At 33.1% G+C, this 23,499-nt stretch overlaps 1 protein-coding gene across 19 annotated transcripts in view; it reads left to right on the top strand.

The window, feature by feature from the left end:
* Positions 1 to 23,499, top strand: part of LOC136855128 (aftiphilin-like) — a 102,095-nt gene that overhangs the window by 74,001 nt on the left and 4,595 nt on the right. For 10 of the 19 annotated variants that reach the window (XM_067132004.1, XM_067131996.1, XM_067132003.1 and 7 more), the window contains one exon: positions 5,372 to 5,438. In XM_067132004.1, coding sequence (XP_066988105.1) covers positions 5,372 to 5,438 — 67 coding nt within the window. Of the gene's footprint in view, positions 1 to 5,371; positions 5,439 to 6,010; positions 6,095 to 23,499 lie in introns of all 19 variants that reach the window. The other 9 variants (XM_067132001.1, XM_067131991.1, XM_067131999.1 and 6 more) reach the window with 1 other exon arrangement.

Raw genomic sequence — 23,499 nt, 5'->3', positions numbered from 1 at the left:
TCTCTTTTCTGGAGTTGGGTTGCGGGTATTTCCTGAGCATGCACCTCTATAGGTAACTCCATTAAGTTCTTGTTTCTTAGTTACTCTAAATGCTGTCAGTTCCAGCTATTAGAGATTTTAGTTCTTTGTCTTCCTATGTTTTAGGTAATGCTTTTCTAGATAGTGCTTACAACCTGGACCCCAGGAGGTCTTTAGGTCTGGTGTAATTAAGGTGTCTGGTACACCATAGCTCTTTTTGGGAACCACTGATGTGTTTAGTTTTTGCCTCCAAAGCTGTTTGAGTCTTTAGTAAAAGCCTCTTGAAGCAATTAAACCTTCTCTTGGTAGCCCTAGGACCAGTGAATGGTAAGAGAATTCCAGGTGTTGCAGAATGCTGGCTTTTGCATTGAAGATAGTACTAGTCTTTAGTCTTTTGTTCCTGACCTAGGTTGAGAGCAAAAATATCTATTTTGAGGCATTTCCCTTCTCAAGGTTGTTAAATGCAGACAGGACCGTATTTAAAAGTAATGATTTTGACACTTCTATGCTGTATAATGACAATTAATCATTTTGTGTTTAAGGATGAGTGAACACTACAATATTTAAATGCACTGCCCTTTTTTTCGTTGTTTGGTTGAATTAACACATGTAACCTCATCCTGAGTTATTACTTTACTGTAGGTAAATATTCGTTATGACAATTTTAGTGGATGTACAAAGCCACTGAAATAAGTACTAATATTAATGGAAGGGGCTCAGTATACAGAGATTGGCTGTAGATTTGAGACTAAGGGGAGTCTTCTTTTTGCTAATTTTTTGTTCACCAGTGCAAGGTCCTCTAGCTTGGGCAGGGACACCAAGCTGTTCACAGGTTAGGTGTAGACTGTAATGCCTTTCTTACTTTGGTTAGGTTTCAGGAAGCCATCAGTGTATTAGGGCAACTTTGTAAGTTGTCTCTTGGCACTGATTATCCTAGGTGACCAGTTTCTTTCAGTAGTGGACACAAGCAGCCAAGAGATGAAAGGTTTCATCACAATCCCACAGGCTACAGATGACTGTTTGGTATGGTCCATGGTTTTGGTGAGCTCAAGGTGGGATCTCACAATAATGCCATTATCAGTGCTGAGAGAGAATCTACTCATCGATTCTGCCAACACCAGTGGTCAGAGTGTATGTAAGTCTTGGTCCCACCTTAACGGGTTCTTGGTGGCAGCCTTTAAGGCTAAAGGGCCACGTTAGCTTTGGCTATAGGCTTTTCTGATAACAAGGACATGTAGATGTCTTTCAGGGTGTTAAGGTGGAGTTTCCCAGGTCTCTGCTACGTACTTTACCTTGGAATCTGTATGTAGTTCTTCACTTTATTTTGTCACCCTTTGAACTATTTAGAACCAGCTCCTTGTAAAGAAGTTCCCATGGAAACTTGACATTAGTCTTAGACACAGCTAAAGAGTAAGAGAGCCACAATCTTAGTCATAAGGTAGGTTTTGCTAAAGACAGGTCAATTATTTTTGCCTTATGTTGGGCTAAGTACAGTTTTGTGCTAGGCCCTGGCCTATGACAGTATCTTTACCTAGCCTGGAGTCATTAGGGCTTGAGGAACTTGATTCTTTTAGGGGTCCATTACTGGCTTTGAGTTGTTTGAATTGCACTAAAAGGATTTAACTTGATGTAAAGGTTCTGTGTATAGTGATTTGGGAACCGGAGCTTCCGAAAAGTAGGAATGTAATGTCCTTGCCATTAGGTCTATAGTTCATGACTTTCATGCTAATTTCTATCCTTAATGGAAGGTAAGCCATTTGACATGTGACCAATGGCTACAACTTTTAAATTTGGAGAGAACTTTTCATCGGATAAGATTTTGAAGTCACTCAGCTGCATGGTTACCATGTATTTGCTATGGTTTATCTTCATGGCGTGGAGATTAGATATGATTATTGCAGAGCATTAACTCCTCTGGTGTGTGCAGGGGATAATTTGTCCTGAATTGATAGATAGACTTTTGTGGCCTACTGCTTTTTAAACCTGGTTGTAGTTTTTGGTCAAGCTTGGAGGTACTAGGTGTTGAGTATTAGAAGTATACCTTTTTGCATGTGTGTACATGTTAGTTATCCTTCGTTGGCTCTGCAGGGTTTTGGCATAGTAACCCTAGCCCCCCCTTCTGCTGAAGGGGAGCACCCTCCAAATAGACATCAGCTATCTTAGTGATGAGGATCTCGTACCCGAGTGACAATCCTCCTAAGGTGATATTAATGGCTAATGGATTGAATTCATTGGGTCAACAAACACTTTTGTACAAAAATTTTTGTTACTAAGTAGCATTTAAAGGGTTGGCTGATTTCCACTTTGCCCACCTCCTTTTTCAAACATGGGAATCAGCTATATAATGGAGAGGTAGGGTTCAATTAAAAAATATAAATAATTAAAGAATTATTTTTTAAATACTTACCTCTCCATAATACAAATTACCTCCGTACCTCCCCACACTCAAAGTTGACAGAAGTAGACTGACTGGCTACAAGAGTTTGTGCCTGTTGGCCCCCTGGTGGGTGGTGGGGGAAGTAGATGGATAGAAAACTGAGTGTTCTTGTTTTTTGTTTCTATCTGTCAAACTACTGCTGGTGCGGAAGTAAAAGATATACTGTACTGTAATGGAGAGGTAAATATTTAAAAAATAAATCTTTAAGTATATATAAAATACTTAATGAAACTATTTATACTGTAATTTTATCATGTTATATCATCATCATAACGTGTGTAAGAAAACCAATCAACACCATTTACAATTACTAATGTTTACGTTCTCAGAACAACTGATTGAGCCTACTAGCGAAAGAATTAGGAGTATAATTTTTTAGTTTCTAAAAGAAGTGATTGTAATACTGGAATTATTATTTTTATTTCTGTACATAAATGTAAAATGGGTATACAAAGTTAAACTAACATACTGTATGTTAGAATCCATCAAAATCGCAAAACAGCCGTGTCCTGTTTCGTTTATTTACGTCATACTTGATGTTTATGTCAGTTTGTTAGTTATAAGAGATGGTTATGAATTGTTACATAAGCCATAAGTTTGATAGTCTTGTTTGAAAGCTGAGACTAGTACAATCTACCGAAAATGAAATTCGTTCAGTTTGTAGTACACAAACTATTTGTCAGTTACATTACTACACCCTGAGTTTACAGCTTTAGTACATATGGTATTTCTCAATGACCACTGTTCATAGCATATTCATCTTAAGAACACTACTATAAAGTAGTTGATAATTTTCTGTGTTATTGGAATTCATTGTTTTCATTTCTCTTCACAATATCATAGAAGCTTTGCTTGTATGTCTGTGTGTGTGTTTGTGTGTGCTTACATCTATATGTGGCATTTCATCAATGTTGACGTTACGGTCTCTGCATAGTGTATGCGTTTGTGTGTGTGTTTCTTAGTACAGTATCACATTTGCAGTTTTTCTTTTTGGCTTTGCTGGATTTACTGTACAGCATTTCATTACAAGTTTAGTTGATGCTTAAGTATGATTATCACACACATCATAACAGTACACAAGTGTATATTTTATCACTGTTGATATCCCATGTCAGTTCTCTCTCTCTCTCTCTCTCTCTCTCTCTCTCTCTCTCTCTCTCTCTCTCTCTCTCTCTCTCTCTCTCTCTCATGCCTTATGCACACAATTGCATTTATCTTTTGGGTTGTATAAACTTAAAAAATGAGAAAATACAGTAAAAATATAAATGAGAATAGCATAAATTATAAATGAAAAATCACGAGCATATTGTGTAACACGAAACTGCCTTTAGCAGTCAGACGTCTACATAGTCCGCTTCACCTATCCAACACTGCATTCCCCTCCCAGCCAGGGAGACTGTTCCCCAACTCCATCCATCTTCCAAAATAACCCCTTCTCAGAGTTCTTCTGCACAGCCTAACTGCCCCTCCTCACCTATGGTTCCCAGCTATCTGACTCACCTCCCCACCTTGGAAACTTCTCGAGGCCTCCCCCACCCCCAAAACCCTTTCTCAGTCTGTTTGAGTGTAAGCAGTGTTACCAACATTTTCCTGAGGCTGCGCTGCATTGCCAACCATCTGAGAGTGGTTTTCAAATTTTTTGAATTGTATACATACTGTATCATATATCTTTGGCTTTGGTCCCTGGTCCAGGTGTGTCAGATAATACAGTATTGAGTTTTGGATAATGGCAATCTGAATGATTGAAGGATTACTGTAGTTGACTGACTTATCACACAGCTTGTGGGGATGCAGGGAAAATTAGCAAGACCAAGGAACACTGTCCCAGAGATGAATTGTATGAGCAGCTGGTGAAGATAGTGGCAGATCATGCAGAATTAGAAATAAAAGTTACAAATTTCTGGATTTTTGTATTTTTATATGTAGTACTCTTCAATCCCAGATAATTCAGATCTTGCATACTGAATCCACAGATAATGCTGGGCAACTGTGTTCCTTTCACTGTTCCCAGAAGTAGGTTTCTGGTTAAAGTATTCCTAGGGAGTACCATTTACAGTTTGCCTTATGCAACTTACTGTAGGTTGTATTGAATGTTCTTTGCAGCTTCTTTAAGTGTTCAACTTTTTAAAGTTCATCTTCTTCCATAAAAAAATCTTTAGACCAGTCTAACGAGTGCTTATGAATGTGACTGATCTGTATAAATTACATTAAAGTACTGTAACAATGTAAGCTTGATTGTTTATATAAAATGGTTCTGATAATGTTCTTTGTTACCAAAGTGCCAGTTAGTTTTAATATATACTATATACTGGTAGTTTATCCAGACCACGAAGCTAAAAAATCTTAGCCTGGCTCTGAAAAAATTATATCCGCAAATTCATACACCATGCCATGAATTTGTCCATTTACAAGGCAAAGAATTTGATTGTACTGTACTTTTTTTTATATAGGAAGAGACATGGCTTTGTCTTGATGACCTCGAGCTGGTTTTCTTCCTTAAGGTTATAAAGTCAAGAATTTCTTTATGTTCCATTTGATTACAAGAATATGAAGTATTTACAGCATGTATCTCAGCTTCTCATATAAAGATGTTTATGATTTATTGTGCCTGCCATGAGTTGTATGGTATATCATGTAGTAATCAAAGCTTTTTTAGATGTTTTTAGAATGTAGCTTGTTTTTCTTTGCTGTCTAATCCAGCATACTTATGTACAGGCAGTCACTATTTCTCTTGAAGTAATAGTGTGATCATGAATTGATTAATGTAGTAGAATGTTTTGATGATATTGCTCATTTAAGACTTGAGTTTGTGTTGTAGCCATAGGTTATATAAAGTTTGTTTACTCTTGAAAAGTAGAATCACATATGCGACCACCAAAAGATCTTATGTAGATTTAATTCTTCTTGCATTTATAGGAACAGATCCCTCCAGCGAAGTTTGACTGGACATCAAGTGGCCTAACTAATCCTCTAGAAGGACCAGGTAGGTTTAGATACTGTTTCTGTGCCTTGTATGCACTGCCAGTTTTTATAGTTCCTTCAGTTAGGTTGAGTTATGGGATATTACATTATGGTTGGCATGGATTCAGTTCCCCTCTGAATTTTTACTATATACCAGTCACTCCGTCCTTTCTTTAATTTATTAAAAATACTATTTTACTTGCAATATTCTGCAGTGAGAACGATTGAAATATGCCAATGATATGAAAATTGGATTTGAGTACATATTACTGTACTGTAACATTCTCCATAGAATTGATTGGGTAAAGATTATAATCATGAAAATAGAATGCACTGTTTTTTGTACTATGGCACTTTTTATGATATTTAGTCTTGCTTTGATTTATACCACCAGATAGAGTAAGTGAATGCAAATTGAGATTTGGGGAATTACTTGACAAATTATATACTTGTGTATGGTGCCAATTGATGTTACAGATCTCTCATTCACCAGTGGTTATAATTTATCCTAAGGAAACAGCAAGGATGCTCCTTAATGATAGAGAACCCTTTATTTTATGTCATATGTCTTTTTTTCCTTTTTGGATGTTTCAGCCTATAACTCATCCTTATTTGACATGGATCTCCTGTTATCCAATTCTGATATTGGTAAAGGGGCAACTAATGCATTGCTTGCAAGTGAGTAATCTCTGAAAGACCTCCCTGTGTCAGTGAATGTATTGCACATTTGTCATTGCAAAAGCCTGTTACAAGTTTTTGTTTATTTTATTCTACTGTTTGCTTCAGTATGGGGTCATCACCAAAAAGGAGTACCCAAACTGGAATAAAAAGGAAACACTTCAAAAAGTTGGTATTTTATGTAATATTTCAGTAAAATTTGTATTGATATCCTATGGTCATTTTATTATTATGTGGCTCATGCTGAAAGTTTTGCGCACAATTGCTCATAAGTTTTTTGTTTCAATACCTGACGTAATTATTACCATTCATCATTGTAAGGTACACACTGTAAAATCATATGGAAGAAGTAGCCAACTTTGTGAAATGTTGTTGTTGCTGTTGTTGAGTTTTTTTTATACTTTTTTGTGCCTCTTTGTTTGCACGTATTGACTTATGTGGGCATGTATTCTTTTATAAGACGGTAAGGGTTTAAAGTATTTGGTCAAGTTTTCTTAAACAAGAATTAGGTTTATTTGTAAATAGCACATTGTATAATGTGAAGTGAAATAGATTTTATAAAGTATGGGGTTGGAATAGGGATTGCACCCCATATTTACTGGTACAGATACCTTCCACTGTTAAGGTGCATATTTTCACAGCTAAATACTTGTAATCTCATTGTCGTGCATGTGCAGCAGTTTAACTTTATGTAGATTTGCTGGAATTTTTAAATGCAGTTCACATCCCTTAACTAATCTGTTATCCAAAGGATGATGGATTGTTATTCTGAATAGCTAAGTCTCCTAAAGGGAAAACCTGACTACTGTCAAAAATGATCTTTTCCTTGATTCTTAGCAAATATGTCACTAGAGCACTTTCTGTATCTTAAATTTTTATTGACATATTTGTCCTGTCCTGTAATTAATTTTGTGTTAATAATTTCTAAAAAAAATAAGTAGGCACTATTTGGTTAAAAATTATTTTGTGTTACAAAGAAAGAAGAAAACTTAAAAAATAAATGATAATGGTTAGAAAAATGATACTGGAAAAAATCGTTAAATATTTTCACAAAGGTTAAGCATTTGCTAGGTGGTATGAGTAGTCATATGGCGGGAAGACTTCAAACACAACTGTACTTGATATTGTGCAGTAAAGGAGAAACTACACTAAGTCTGGTCATTTAATATTAACCAACATATTTAGCCTGGTCAAGTTAGGCCGACTGAAAGGGATAGGGAAGAAATTAGGAGAAATGAGCAGATGGAGAAAATGAAGGAATTTATGTACTTACATTTTTGTCTTCCCATTTCTTGAGCACTCTTTGAACAAATACTATACAGTGCTTGCACCAAGATCCCCCCCCCCAGCAAATCTGGCCAAAATTAGTAAGTGCAGTGCTTAGATTGTATAACGCAGAAGTACCCATGGGAGCAAATTCCACAGTGATCTGTTTCAGTCGTGTGTAAATGGCTTGCATTGGCATCCAGTGAAGCCTGAGACTTCCTCTATTTTCCAGAAACTAAATATAGGAAGAAAATTTGACTTACTGAGAAAATTTGACTTACTGATCAGTGACCAGGAATGTCAACCATAGTTTAGTATTAGTGCTATGTAAAAACGAAAATAGACTAAGGAGCAAGACAGTCTCATTCATGGAAAGCAGATCCATACATCAAAATGGTTACTGCATCCCCAAATTTGCAAGGCACTTGAGTGTTACATGGGCACACTATTGGTAGATTCATTTACAAAAAAACCTTGATTGTAAGTTTGCAGTACTGCATAGTACTCAAGTTAGCCAGACTAAGCAGCCTGGAAAGTAAAGACAATGATGCATCCTTGGGCTGCAGTAGAAGTACTTGATCTCTTTGCTGATGGACAGTCTCAGAAGTTCTGTACATGAAAAAAGAATTGCTTCATTGCCCATATTTTCTGATTGCAAGGGAACCCCATGTTGTTACAGCTTCAAACCTGTAGACAATCCAGGAGAATATATGAAGTAGGGGATTTTTAGAGGAGTCAGCTTGAGCCATAAAAAACATTGCAAGGCTTAAACCAGTAATTTCTAATCCCCAATGCTGTAATTGAAATGGTGAAAGGTACCTTAATCCAGTAGAGTTCACTGTCCAACTGACTGCCGACTTCTTTTCGTAGGAGTTTTAGGTTTTCGGTTATGGCCATATAAGACTGTAGGGTCACCCTTTTGCAAATCTTTGAGATGTGTGGACTTCATGTGGAGGTCTTCAGTTAAACTAAAGTCTTCTCCAGTATTATAAGAAGGGGTTTCTTGAAGGGTTGGCTAAGCCACTAAAATGTAACCTGTAAGCCTCTGTTCAAGCCTCCATGTTGGATCTTACACTGAAGGCTGGCACTTGCATCTTGGAAGTGGTGCAGCAAGATTGACACTTCTTGGGGGAGTCACACATGTTAGTGGTTAAGCTTCAGTGAGTTAGTGGCTTGCATCCAATATTGTAGTGAAAATCCGAACTCCACTGTACCCTTTGCTATCCGTTTAGCTTGTTGCATTCACCAGTAATGATGAGGGTCATCTCTGGTGTGAACTGTTCATCATTACCCGAGGAACTTTCAAATGGTTGGAGACTTATATTTTGGGATTAGTCATAACAGTTGGCCAAGTCTCATCTGTGAGGGGGAATCATCATCTTCCCCTTCCTAACTGTCTCCTCTCATCCTTGTGTAATTGGCATCTTGTAGACATAGATTTCCAAGGTTATTAGCCTCTATGTCTCATATAAGTAGTCTTTACCTCTTGAGTCAGTTGACAGTGATACTAGTACAATTGCCTTGTACCTTTGTTCATCCTTTATTTACAATGACGCTGAATTATCCGAGCCTTGGTCCCTAACCTATACCAGCCCCAGTGTGGTCTTATGAATTCTTCAGATCTCACTCACCACTCTGAGGTATTCTAGCATGTTGGTGATCTTTCTGAAATTTTGATGAAACATACTGTATTCTGTATTCTTATAAAACAAATTTAGTTTTTCATACAACCCCATGTCTCATAATGAGGTCCCTCCTACCAGCCAAAGGATATTGCAGTTACACACACACACATCCATACTACACGAGGTGAGGCTGGTAATCAGTGAGTACCTCAGGCTTCAGATGGCATTTGTGATGTGCTACTGATGATGTATCTGCTGGAGGAAATGGTACAGTGCTGAGGACTTCTGGAGGTCTGAATATGGACTTCAGTAGTGATAGGTTTTATGAAAAAACTAATTTGTTAAATAAAGTATTAATTTGTAATTGCCACTATTTTCATTCCAGTTATGTAAATAGTTTTTGTATTTCCCCTGCAGGGTAATTCTTGTCATTGCTTTAACCTTATTTTAGTGCAATTCAAGGGTTTATGCATTATTTTAGGGGATTTAGTAGATTATTTCTTGGGTCAGGGAACATTCAGAAAATTTTCATGTAGAAGTTAATGGTAATTGAATCATGCCTTTTGCTATTTCAGGTTTTGAAAAGTTCCATACAAACCGTACTAGTCATAGCTTTACCATATTTTACAGCAATTTAAAGTTTATGCATGTTGTGTGGGGATATGGTAGGTTATTTTTTGGGACATGGAACACCATGTAAATTCTCCTATTGTAAGTAATTTTGCCATTGCTTAATGCTGTTTTGGCTTGTGAAAGTTGCACAGGAATGCTCTATTTTCATAAGGCCAGGAAGTATGCATGTACTCTATTGCTGTTTTTTAAGGTGATACAGTATATTAACAGTGTTTTATAGAAGGTTGTACTTTTTCTATGTTTTTATTGCTTGCAAACTGCCTACACTTGCTAACACAAAAATCAATAGTTGTCTTGTACAAGAGAAGATGAGAGATCAAAGTATCTTTTGATTGTAGCATTGTATGGGGTTTTAATCCCTTATCACCTTATCACCTTTTCTTGTTTTATTAATAGTGCATGCTAGGTACAGTATTGTTTTCCTTGAAGCACTAATGTCTGGTAAAACCAAGGTAGAAGACTTAAATTTGCTTAAAGTGCTTGTAGTTTTTAGACAACTTTCCTCATTTCAGTGTCAGTAATACTCGCAGATAAAGAGCAAGGGGTCTTAAAGCTGCTTGCAGATGTGTTGTTAAATTCTAGTAGTCAATATGCTTTAGGTATCTTTGCAAGTTTGGTACAGTACTGAGATCTTTCTGACTTTTGGGAAAAGATCATTATGTTTTTACATACCAATATTCATGGGAATAATCTTAAACAGTCTGAATTCTTCAGTTTTCCCAAAAGTAACCCTATCAGCTTCCAAATCATGATGCTGTAGGTGAGGGACTTGTTCCAAAAGTCACCAGTAATTTGTGGATTTTTTCATGGAATCCTAGCCTTCTGAATTCTTTATTCGCTAATCAGAATTTTGGATTTTTAGTTTTTATTTGGAATCTTCTCTCTCTGTTTTGTTATGTTGATTTTCATTCGTCTCTCATCCCCCTCTCTTCTCTTCTTTTTTCACTATTCAACTTTGTAAACATTTTCACCACCTCATCTTCAATTGCTGTTGTTGGAATATAATGAAATATAAGGTTTAGGTCAAATGCCAAGCACTGGGACCTGAGGACATTAAGCGATGAAAGGGAAATTGATAGTTAAAAGGTTTTGAGGGTGTTACAGCGGGGAAACCACCCAGTTGCAGCATGAAACAATTGTTAGAAGAGGGTGGAAAGTAAGTTGGAAGAAAATATGATTGGAGGTACAGTAAAAGGAATGAAAAGGGTTGCAGTTAAGGACCAAAGGAATGCTGCAGAGAACCTTAAGTAATGCCTACATTGGACCGTGTGATGTGCACTGGTGGCACTACCCCTCTAAAGGGCAGATTCTGTTGTTAGCTCAAGGTCAACTGCATGAGACAGCTTTCAGGGGCTCCATTTTCTCCCCTTTTTGTAGTGTCTTCCATTACTCTGATGAACACCAAATGGATCAGTGCCAGTCCATTACTGTATGTTGTTCACTCTAAATCTGTCATGAGGTTAACATCACTAAATTGGGTTTTTTTTTTCTTGGTACCCTACCTTTATAGTGCCAACAAGTATGTGATATACAGGTATATCTTCTTTGTCATCGCTGCTTATTACATCTAATTTTTGTTGTTGAGTGGGAAAAAGACAACAAAATTCCTTTTCTTGATGTTTTAATAATTAGAGACGACAGAATACAAATTTGTCATATGTAGAAAACCAACTTTTTCACTTACATACATACACTATTTTAGTTATCATGACAGATTTGCTGTCCGGATTTCCTAGGAAAGGAATTTGAATTAATCCATAGTCATCTGTCATCTTTGAAATACCCTGACCATATAATTCAGAAAGCGATCCATAAAGCTAACACAGTATTCTATCTTCCCCTGCAAAACAAGACTAGAGAGGCACTCAACAATAAAATTAAAATCCCACACCTGGGCAGGATTAAGATGTTGACACAGACTCTTGGAAATTAACCCTTTTGCTTTTACCTACCCAAATACCTTGGTCAAATCCCTGATTAATGTCCAACAAAAGCCAGTCCCCAAAGACAGGGTATATAAAATACCTTGCCTCGACTCTGACAAATCATGTATCGGTTTTACTTGCAAATCACTCCCCCAGAGATTAATACAACATAAAAGGTCAGTATGGTATGGCCAGCCATAACCACAGGATAAACTGGAATGCTTCTCGTATAATTTATGTGAGCAATTGTCAGTTCAAAAGCCAGATGGTGGAATCAGCCCTGATTAAACAAAGAAATACGATGAATCTATCAGAAGGTTCATGGGACTCAGATATTATAGATAAAATGTTCCTCAAACCAGCAATTAAGAAGATTAAGAAACTATCAACTGGAGTGACATAATGGGTGACCTCTGGATTTGTTGGTATAAATACTGCCTGTCTGTATTCCTTACTTCATTCATATACTTGCCAATCTAGGGAGACAGTTTGGTCTCTGAAATATAGCAATTACTTTCTAACTTTTGCCATTTTTATGGGCTGCTTCTATTAGATGGATTTCTGTTTTAAAAAAAAATATTTCATAGTTATATATATATATATACATAAATAAAGATAAAATCCATGAAGGAAACGGAAACACTGGAGTGCTGCGAGGCCTTTCGACACTAGTCCTTTACTTAGCAGACTGAAGGAATATAAAAGTATGTTTACAAAGAAAGCTCATATAAATGACAGAAGGGGATTATAAAGGAAACATATGTACCTGGAATCCAACACAATTGAAGAATTAGTACAACTGCCAAAACAGGATTAAATACTTAAGAGGTTTTTACAAAGGATTAAGATTAACCGTTCAGGAGCAGGGACAGGACAATTAAAAGAATTATACAGGTTCGTGACTGACCACCTAAAAATTTTTAGTACAACACAATAATTTTTTTTTTTTTTTTTTAATAACTTTTTGCAAGATGAACATTTTTACAAAAAAATTATATTAAACATACGGATATACAGAAAATATATATCAAGTAGCTACCTTGTAATTAAGTCAGTGATTTTATCTTTTAGGTCATTCCGTTTCCTTCGTGGATTTTATCTTTATTTATATATTCATCACGTTCCATATTTTCTTGATTCAGTTATACATATATATATATATATATATATATATATATATATATATATATATATATATATATATATATATATATATATATATATATATATATATATATATATATATATATATATATATATATATATATATATATATATATATATATATATATATATATATATATATATATATATATATATATATATATATATATATATATACAGGCAGCCCCTGGTTATTGGTGGGCTCGGTTATCGGCAATTAGGTTTTATGGCGCTTGTCTAGCGGCGAAAACTGGCAATTTTCGGTGCTGAAAATCACAGGTTTCCACTCATCGGCGCCAATACATCCTAACAGAGGCGCCGATAACCGAAAATCGAATTTTGGCGCCGAAAAAGCACCAACTTTCGGTTATCATCACACCCTCAGAACGGAACCCCCGCCGATAACCAGGGGCTGCCATATATATATGTATATATATGTATATATATATATATATATATATATATATATATATATATATATATATATATATATATATATATATATATATATATATATATATATATATATATATATATATATGTATATATATATATATATATATATATATATATATATATATATATATATATATATATATATATATATATATATATATATATATATATATATATATATATATATATATATATATATATATATATATATATATATATATATATATATATATATATATATATATATATATATATATATATATATATATATATATATATATATATATATATATATATATATATATATATTACACACACACAGTAAACTCTCCATGTTAGTAGGGGATGCATACCACACCCCTGGTAATAGCTAGAACCCACGAATACTTAGAACCCTTCTAAAAACACTTAGAACTGGCTATTTTGATAGTTCAAACACACAAAAAACTAAAAATGCTTATACAGGTATTATCCTACTTGCGATGGGGTTAGGTTCCAAAAAAAACCCATAGTTAGTTGGAAAAAATGTCTCTCGAATATAGCCTAGCTTACACTAGGGTAATTGGTACCATGTATTCATATATGGTAGCCTAGCCTACACTATAAAGTATACTCTATACATACACAGTGCAGAGTGACCTATGATAATTCAATACAAAGAGAAATTGAATAACAAACAAGAATTAGCTTAGCCTACACTATGGTATATCGTATACATATACCATAGCGTAGCCTACATTATACTGTACTCTATATTCACATGGCATATTATACAAACATCAACATAATGAATATGCACCTTTTCCATGGATCTTTTAAAATGTTATGTCTTAATTCACTGTATCCAATAATATTGTATGTGCAGTTTTCTTATATTGCTTTTTTATTATAAATTGCGACCATAGCGATCAATGTTTTGGTTTGGAAATAGATTACACGGCAAGTTTATTTCACATATTTAACTCAGTTCTGAGCGCTTTTTTGCTTCTAGTTATCGTAAATGAATCTTTAGATTCTTTATGTGGGGCAAGGTTATTTTTCGTTATAATGTACAAAGTGTTTTTATGTCAAAATATAACTTCAATACGTCTCATTGTGAAAGAAATTTAGTGTAAATAAAATCAAGATTCCATTCGTAATTTTCACTTGATTTCATCATAACATGAGCTTTACATATTTATTGTTGTATCAGGGTAAAATTAGCAGTAATGTGTTCTTTCATGCTCAGTAGTTTTGATTAAAAACTTTCTCTCCAATTTCAATTACAGTCAAGTTTCATCCATGTTGCCGATGCACAATAATTTATAGTCATTAGCAGCTTGAACATTGTTTTCTCAGCTTCAGTTACAACTTACAGCTTGAATTTAGCAGTATATTTCCTTGCCGATCTTTTATCCATACTAAATAAGGGTATAATGTAAAAATATATCGGTCCTATTCTACTTAATGTCATTGTACCTACAGTAATTGTGTATTACTGTATGATGGTTGAAATACAAGCAAAAGGGCTGTTGTTATCCAATTTGGTGATAAACAAATCAAGTTTCTCGGTCAGTTGTTTATGGCTTTATGCTTTTACGCAAGAGTATAACATTACTAACAATACTTTTATCATTTTCTGTTACTTATTTAACTAAAGATGGGATAAAGAGACGGAGGAAAAGAAGCTGGTGTATTGTAATTTGGTCTCTGTGGCTGCCTGATTGTACGCTGCTGCCAGCGCCCACGTGAAATTTAAAATTATTTTATAAATATTGTCTTATCGGTATTAATTGCTTACCCCATTGCAAAATCGAATTATCGTAAGGTGAAATATCGTAACTCGAGCACTACTTGAGTATTTTAACAGTTTTATCACAAAAAGTGCATTTAGTCATGAAAATGAGATGAAAATACAGTGAACCCCCCGTTATCGCGGGGGATGCGTCCCACACCCCCCCGCGAACGGGTCAAATCCGCGAATGCTTAAAACCCCTCTAAAAACACTTAGAACTGCCCACTTTGATAGCTTAAACACAGAAAAACCCTGTAAAAATGCTTATACCTGAATATTTTAATAGTTTTATCACAAAAAGTGCATTTATTCATGAAAATTATATGAAAATACAGTAATTAGTGAATATTTCTCAGTGAAAAATACCGCGAATCTGCGAATTTTCCGCGAATGATGGCTAGATATGTTCCACAGAGAAACCTGCGAATGCGTGAGTCCGCGAACGTTGACAACGCGAATACAGGGGGTTCACTGTACAATAATTAGTGAGTATTTCTCAGTGAAAAATACCGTGAATAGGTGGATTTTCAGCGAAAAGTGCGTATATATGTTCCATAGAGAAAAAAGCAAATGGGCGAGTCTGCAAATCGTGAGACCACAAATACTCGGGTTTACTGTATATATACACATATATAAACATATACAGTATATATACATTATATATACGTATATATACTGTATACATATATATACGTAAATACACATACAGGCAGTCCCCGGTTTACGATGGGGGTTCTGTTCTTATGCTGCGTCGTAAGGTGAAAATCATCGTAAACCGAAAAATCGTAGAAAATTGTAAAAAATCCTAAGAAAACCTTACTTTTAATGCTCTGGGTATATTAGAAACGATGTAAACTGCATTTTATATTGAGTTTTTCGTAAAAAAAAAGCCAAATTTTGATTATTCTGCCGTTTTGGAGCCAAATTTCTTCCTTTGGATCGGGGATATGACGTGTCGTAAACTGGGAAATAATTTCTGATGAATATATGTGAAAAGCGTCGTAACCTCGGAACGTCATAAGCAGGACGTGTCGTAAACTGGGGACTGCCTGTATATGTATATATACATATAAATATATATTATTTATATATATACATATATATATTATATATACACTTACAGATATATATATATATATATATATATATATATATATATATATATATATATATATATTATATATATATTATATATATATATTATATATAGAAAGATATTTGTTGTTTAAAATATGTTGTTTAAAATTATTATTATTATTATTATTATTTTTGAAAATTAGTACTTATTATTAGGTAAAAAATTATATATCATACAAAACAAATAAGCATATACATGTACCATAAAAATTCTCTCATCTCAGTAAAAGAGAGAGAGAGAGAGAAGTTATTACTTTTAATAATTAATGTTATTCAATTTACACATTAAAGCTTGAAAACTTATAAATTACATAAAAAATTAAACAAACACTTGTGGGGTTTCTCAGTATTCGCAAATGTTCGCATGTCTGTAAAAAACCTCGTGTATGACAATTATTTAGGTTCCAATGATAAGTTAGTGTATTTGTGAATTCACGTAACTCGAATCGCTCAGGTTCGGGGTATTACTGTGTATATATATATGTATATGTATATATATATGTATATATATACATGCATCTACTGCAATTTTTTAAATATATATATATGAATATATATATATGAATATATATATATGAATATATATATATATATATATATATATATATATATATATATATATATATATATATATATATATATATATATAAAATATTTAAAATCACAGTAGATGCATGTGACTTCAGTGTATAAGCGAATCCCACAGGAAAATGACAGGTAGAAGTTCAGTACCAAGCACTTTCACGTTTATTAACGCATCATCTGGACACAAATGAGACACAGCTGAAAAGAAGCTTACAAAGTAAACAAAAATAACAAGAATACCAGGTGGTCAATTGTCAAAGGGTAATAAATAGAAAGATAATCCAGGATAATCTGGGATCAAGTACAGCCATACCCCGAACTTACTCTAGGTTAGGTTCCAGAACCCCTCGCGCAAGGCAGATTTTCACATAAGTTTGGCACGGTCTCTAAAAATGCTAATAAATGCTTATTTCTAAAGTTTAAACACTAAATATGACCCTAATCATGCTCCCAAATTAAGTTAACTTTTAAATGAAATTTAAGTTACTGTAATTTTATTTAAAAGTTAGCTTAATACATTACTCTTATAAAAAGAAATAAATGGTTGACATAAAAATAGAGTTGGAAGAGAATTTCTGTCTCTCTCCCCCCTTCCGACCAATCTATTTTTAGAAGTCTTCTCAACCTCTTTGTAATAACTTCTTCATTCTACGTCTCTTTCTCTCTGTTCTGAAATGCTTTTTCATGAACAAACAGTGTTATTTATTTGAAGACTAATACAACTCTTAGTTATGTCTCTATGTTTTAGAACGTATATGCCACACTATCTACTGTACAGGTAAAGATGCACAGAGAAATAATAGGTTGTAAAAATGTGTGAGCACTAACTATGAATATGAGAGAGAGAGAGAGAGAGAGAGAGAGAGAGAGAGAGAGAGAGAGAGAGAATTTGTCAATTATTACGGAGACAAAGAGAACAACACGAGAGAGAGAGAGAGGAGAGAGATTGAAATATCAAGTTAAATTATTTATGAATAATTACAGAGACAGAGAGAATAACATGAGAGAGAGAGAAAGTTATTCTTACATTAGATATCAAAAGAAGGAAATTCAGCATTAAACTAACTTTTAAATGAAATTAAAGTTACTGTAATATCATTTAATTTAAAAGTTAGCTTAACCTTTAAACGCCTACTGGACGTATCATACGTCGACTAAAATTGCCTGTTAGGTGCCAAGTGGACATACCGTACGTCGACTACAAAAAATTTCAACCTTCGGTCAACTTTGACTCGACCGAAATGGTCGAAAAACGCAATTGTAAGCTAAAACTCTTACATTCTAGTAATATTCAATCATGTACCTTCATTTTGCAACAAATTGGAAGTCTCTAGCACAATATTTCGATTTATGGTGAATTTTTGAAAAAAACTTTTTCCTTACATATGTGATAACTCGGCCGAAAATTTCAGAAATTCTTTTGTCATTTTGTCGTAATTTTTGCACTTTTATATTAGCCGTTACATAAAGTTTTTTATATGAAAATGTGTGCAATTTCATGTAAAATACAGCAAAATACAACCCATGGTAGTAGCTTTTATCAGTTTGGAAATAGTTTCATATAAACCACGATAACTGCCAAAATTTCAACCTTCGGTCAACTTTGACTCGACCGAAATGGTAAAAAAACGCAATTGTAAGCTAAAACTCTTACATTCTAGTAATATTCAATCATTTACCTTCATTTTGCAACAAATTGGAAGTCTCTAGCACAATATTTCGATTTATGGTGAATTTATGAAAAAACTTTCCTTACGTCCGCGCCAGAAATTCTTTTGTCATGTTGTCGTAATGTTTGCACCGTTTTATATTAGTCGTTACATAAAGTTTTATATATGGAAATGTGCGCAATTTCATGTAGAATACAACAGAAAATAACTCAGGGTTGTAGCTTTTATCAGTTTTGAAATATTTTCATATAAATCACGATAACTGCCAAAATTTCAACCTTCGGTCAAATTTAACTCGACCGAAATGGTAAAAAAACGCAATTATAAGCTAAAACTCTTACATTCTAGTAATATTCAATCATGTACCTTCATTTTGCAACAAACTGGAAGTCTCTAGCACAATATTTCGATTTATGGTGAATTTCTGAAAAAAAAAACTTTTTCCTTACGTCTGCATGTGGTAACTCGGCCGAACATCTCAGAAATTCTTGCGTCACATTGTCGTAATGTTTGCATCGTTTTACATTAGTCGTTACATAAACTTTTATATATAAAAATGTGTGCAATTTCATGTAGAATACAACAGAAAATAGCTCATGGTTGTAGCTTTTATCAGTTTTGAAATATTTTCACATAAATCACGATAACTGCCAAAATTTCAACCTTGGTCAACTTTAACTCGACCGAAATGGTCGTAAAACGCAATTGTAAGCTAAAACTCTTACATTCTAGTAATATTCAACCATTTACCTTCATTTTTAAATAAATTGGAAGTCTCTAGCACAATATTTCGATTTATGGTGAATTTTTGAAAAAAACATTTTTTTACGTCCGTGCGTTACGAATTCATGCATCATTTTGTGATAATATTTTCTCTGTGTTGCTTTGATCGTTTTACAATTTGTTATATACAAAAATCATCGCAATTTAGTGTACAATACAAAGAAAAACAAAATAACCCGTTAGCTTTAACCGTTTTGCTCACAGCGCAATTTGTATAAAATTATATATGAAAAATTTTTTTTGCGCTGTCATATATTTCAATATTTATATATGATAATGATATTTTTTTCATTTCTGATGGTTGTATACTAAACTAAAGGCAATGACAAAAAAAGGAGCCAAAAATGAACTCTTAATCTTAAAAACTGAGCGTGGTTGGGATTTTTTGAAAAAAACTTTTTTTCTGCTTCGGCGCTAACTCCCGAACGCCGCCGGCATACGGGAGACGTTTTTGTAAATAGAGGCTCGGCGTTTAAGGGTTAATATATTACCCTTAAAAAAAGAAATAAATGGTTGATGTAAAAATATAGGGTAGTGTGAAGATTAGTATACTATCTCTCTCTCTCTCTCTCTCTCTCTCTCTCTCTCTCTCTCTCTCTCTCTCTCTCTCTCCCTCATTACACCAATCTATTTTTAGAAGTGTTCTCAACCTCGTTTTTAAAAACTTCTTTATTCTCTCTCTTTCTCTTTGTTCTGAAATGCTCTGTGTCTCTGTGTTATAAAACGGCACATTTACAATTTGTAGATGGTACAGTTAAAGACATACAGAGAAACAGTAATGCGTAGGTTGCACCAACTACGAATGAGAGAGAGAGATAACAGTTGTCCTTACTTAACAGAGAGAATTTTTTTATTCATTATTACAGACAGAGAGAGAGAGAGAGAGAATTAGTAGGAAACCTTTGACCCACTAATCAGCAAGACTGTCCCTTTTGTCATGTTAAATGGACATGTCTGACAGCTTTGCATTCGAGCTTCGAAGAAAAGATGAGGGAAAGGTTTTTGTTTGTTTCATATGCGTATCACATACGAATTTTGTAATTACAGTTATATTATTATTATTATTGTTATTATTATATTATTATTATTAGTATTTGAAAATTAGTACTCGTTATTAGGTAAAAAAATTTATTTATACAAAACAAATAAACATATGAATGTACCATAAAGATTCTCTCATCTCAGTAAAAGAGAGAGAGAGAGAGAGAGAGAAATAATTACTTTTATTTAATGTTATTTAATTTACGCATAAAAGATTGAAACAAAAAATTAAACAAACACATTTGCAGGGTTTCTCAGTATTCGCAAATGTTTGCATGTCTGTGAAAAACTCTTGTATGACAATTAGTTAGGCTCCAATGAAAAGTTTGCGTGTCTGTGAATTCATGCAACTCAAATCGCTCAAGTTCAGGGTATTACTGCAGTCACAAACTAAAACCATAGACCTAACTACAAGAGATGTAAAAGTTTAGCCATACCAAATCCAAAAAACATATATAAAATTGAATACAAGATGGTTAATTGTGACTGCATGATCGTGGATTTTCCTGGATTACCCTTTTGTATATTACCCCTTGGCAATTAACCATCTGGTATTCAATTTTATAAATGTTTTTGGATTTTGCATGGCTAAACTTACGTATTTCTTGTAGTTAGGTCTATGGTTTTAGTTTGTGACTACTTGATCCAAGATTACCCTGGATTATCTTTGTTTATTACTCTTTGACAGTTGTCCATTTGGTATTCTCGTTCTTTTTTTTACCTTGTAACCTTTTTATTTGTGCCCAGATGATGCATTAATAAATGTTAAAGCGTTCGGTACTGAAATTCTGCCTGTCATTTTCCTGTGGAATTTGTTATATATATATATATATATATATATATATATATATATATATATATATATATATATTTATATATATATATATATATATATATATATATATATATATATATATATATATATATATATATATATATATATATATATATATATATCCAGATTTTCCTAGGTTACCCTTTTGTTTATTACTCCTTGGCAATTAACCATCTGGTATTCAATTTTATAAATGTTTTTGGATTTTGTATGGCTAAACTTACTTATCACTTGTAGTTAGGTCTATGGTTTTAGTTTGTGACTACTTGATCCCAGATTACCCTCAATTATCTTTGTTTATTACCCTTTGACAATTGACCATTTGGTATTCTTGTTCTTTTTGTTTACTTTGTAACCTTCTTTTCATCTGTCTCATTTGTGCCCAGACAATGCATTAATAAATGTTAAAGTGCTTGGTACTGAAATTCTGCCTGTCATTTTCCTGTGGAATTGCATGTATGTATATACATATATATATATATATATATATATATATATATATATATATATATATATATATATATATATATATATATATATATATATATATTCTGATTTTTCTGTGGAACGTATCTGCCCATTATTCATGGAAAATTCACCCATTCGTGGTATTTTTTACTGAGAAATATTCACTAATTACTGTATTTTCATATTTTCATGACTAAATGCACTTTTTGTGATAAAACTATTAAAATACTAGGGTATAAGCATTTTTAGACGGTTTTTCTTGTGTTTACACTATCTAAATAGGCAATTCTGAGTGTTTTTAGAGGGATTTTAAGTATTCACTGGGGGTTGTGGCATGCATCCCCCATGAATACAGGGTCTACTAATATATATATATATATATATATATATATATATATATATATATATATATATATATATATATATATATATATATATATATATATATATATATATATATATATATATATATATATATATATATATATATATATATATATATATATATATATATATATATATATATATATATATATATATATATATATATATATATATATATATATATATATATATATATATATATATATATATATATATATATATATATATATATATATTGTGTGTATATATACTGTATATATATATATATATATTGTGTATATATATATATATATATATATATATATATATATATATATATATATATATATATATATATATATATATATATATATATATATATATATATATATATATATATATACTGTATATATTTATATAATATTCCATCAGATCATCAATTGGCACTTTTGTGAATAGTGATACTACATCAAAACTCACAACCCTGGATTCACTATTAGTCTGTACACTATTTAGTTTATTTATCAGGTCCACATTCTTGATATTGGCATTTGAGATAGTACCTACCAATGTGTTAAGGATATCCACTAGGTACTTCACTAGATTGTAAGATGTGCAACCAACTGAGCTGATAATTGGCCTGGCAGGAAAGTTTTTGTGGTTTTTTATTGTACCAAACATATATGGTAGCGATGGAGAGGTGTCACACAACTTTATAAGGCTTTCGTTACCTTTTACCAGGTTTTTCACTTTCCTATTGAAACCACTGTTCTAACGGGGTCTTATTTAATTCTTTGTGTGCTATCATCACCCAAAAGACTATCCTTTTTTTCTAATTCTTTATATATGCTATCATCACCCAAAAGACTATCCATTTTTTCTATATATTCACTTTTGTTTAAAATCACAAGAGCAACTGATTTTTCTGCTTCTGCCATGTGTATATTTTTATCTTTTTTCAGTTCATTGATAGCAACCACAAATCTTTTGGAGATGTTTGTGATGTCTGATTTTTTCATACTTCCATAAATCACTTCCTTAACTATGTTCACTTCTTCACAAGTTAAATCACTATATTTTTCCAAAATGTCCGGTCCTTTAGTAATTTCTACACTGTTCCTTTCACCAGTAGATAAAGCAAAATTTAAACCGTATCCTTATGCACTGGTTACATTTCTATCCAGATGTTTGTTTGATAAGTTGATGACACACTCATGATTGGCGTTGTTGGTCCAAGGGCTTCTTTCAGTTGCCAGTGTCATTTTATTGTCATGTTTATGTTTAAGTTTCTGATATATACTTAACTCCTCATCTTCACATGGTGGTAATGAGGCTTCAAAATGTCTTCTTTTTCTTGTGAGATCTTCGAAATTCTTTTTGGTTTCCAATATCTTGATGTTGATGTGTTTTTCCAATATAGCTTGTTGTGTTTCACCGAACAGTTGGTCTTCTAATTGCAACAAGGAATTAGTTGTTATTGTTCTTGGTATCACTTGTTCATCCCGACATTCAGTTAGAAACCGCAGTTGTTCCTTGTTGGTATGAGCTTGAGTGAGGGCATTTGCAAAATCTCGGCAGCATACTCCAAGATGGGGAAAAGAACACAGAAAGAATGGAAGGAGCACATGGTATCCATTGATGACTATAATCACTTTTGTACGAGATTCATTTATCACACAT

This window comes from Macrobrachium rosenbergii, chromosome 30 (genome assembly GCF_040412425.1).
Source record: "Macrobrachium rosenbergii isolate ZJJX-2024 chromosome 30, ASM4041242v1, whole genome shotgun sequence".
Lineage (NCBI taxonomy): Eukaryota > Metazoa > Arthropoda > Malacostraca > Decapoda > Palaemonidae > Macrobrachium > Macrobrachium rosenbergii.
This window is presented reverse-complemented; position numbering and strand designations above follow the sequence as displayed.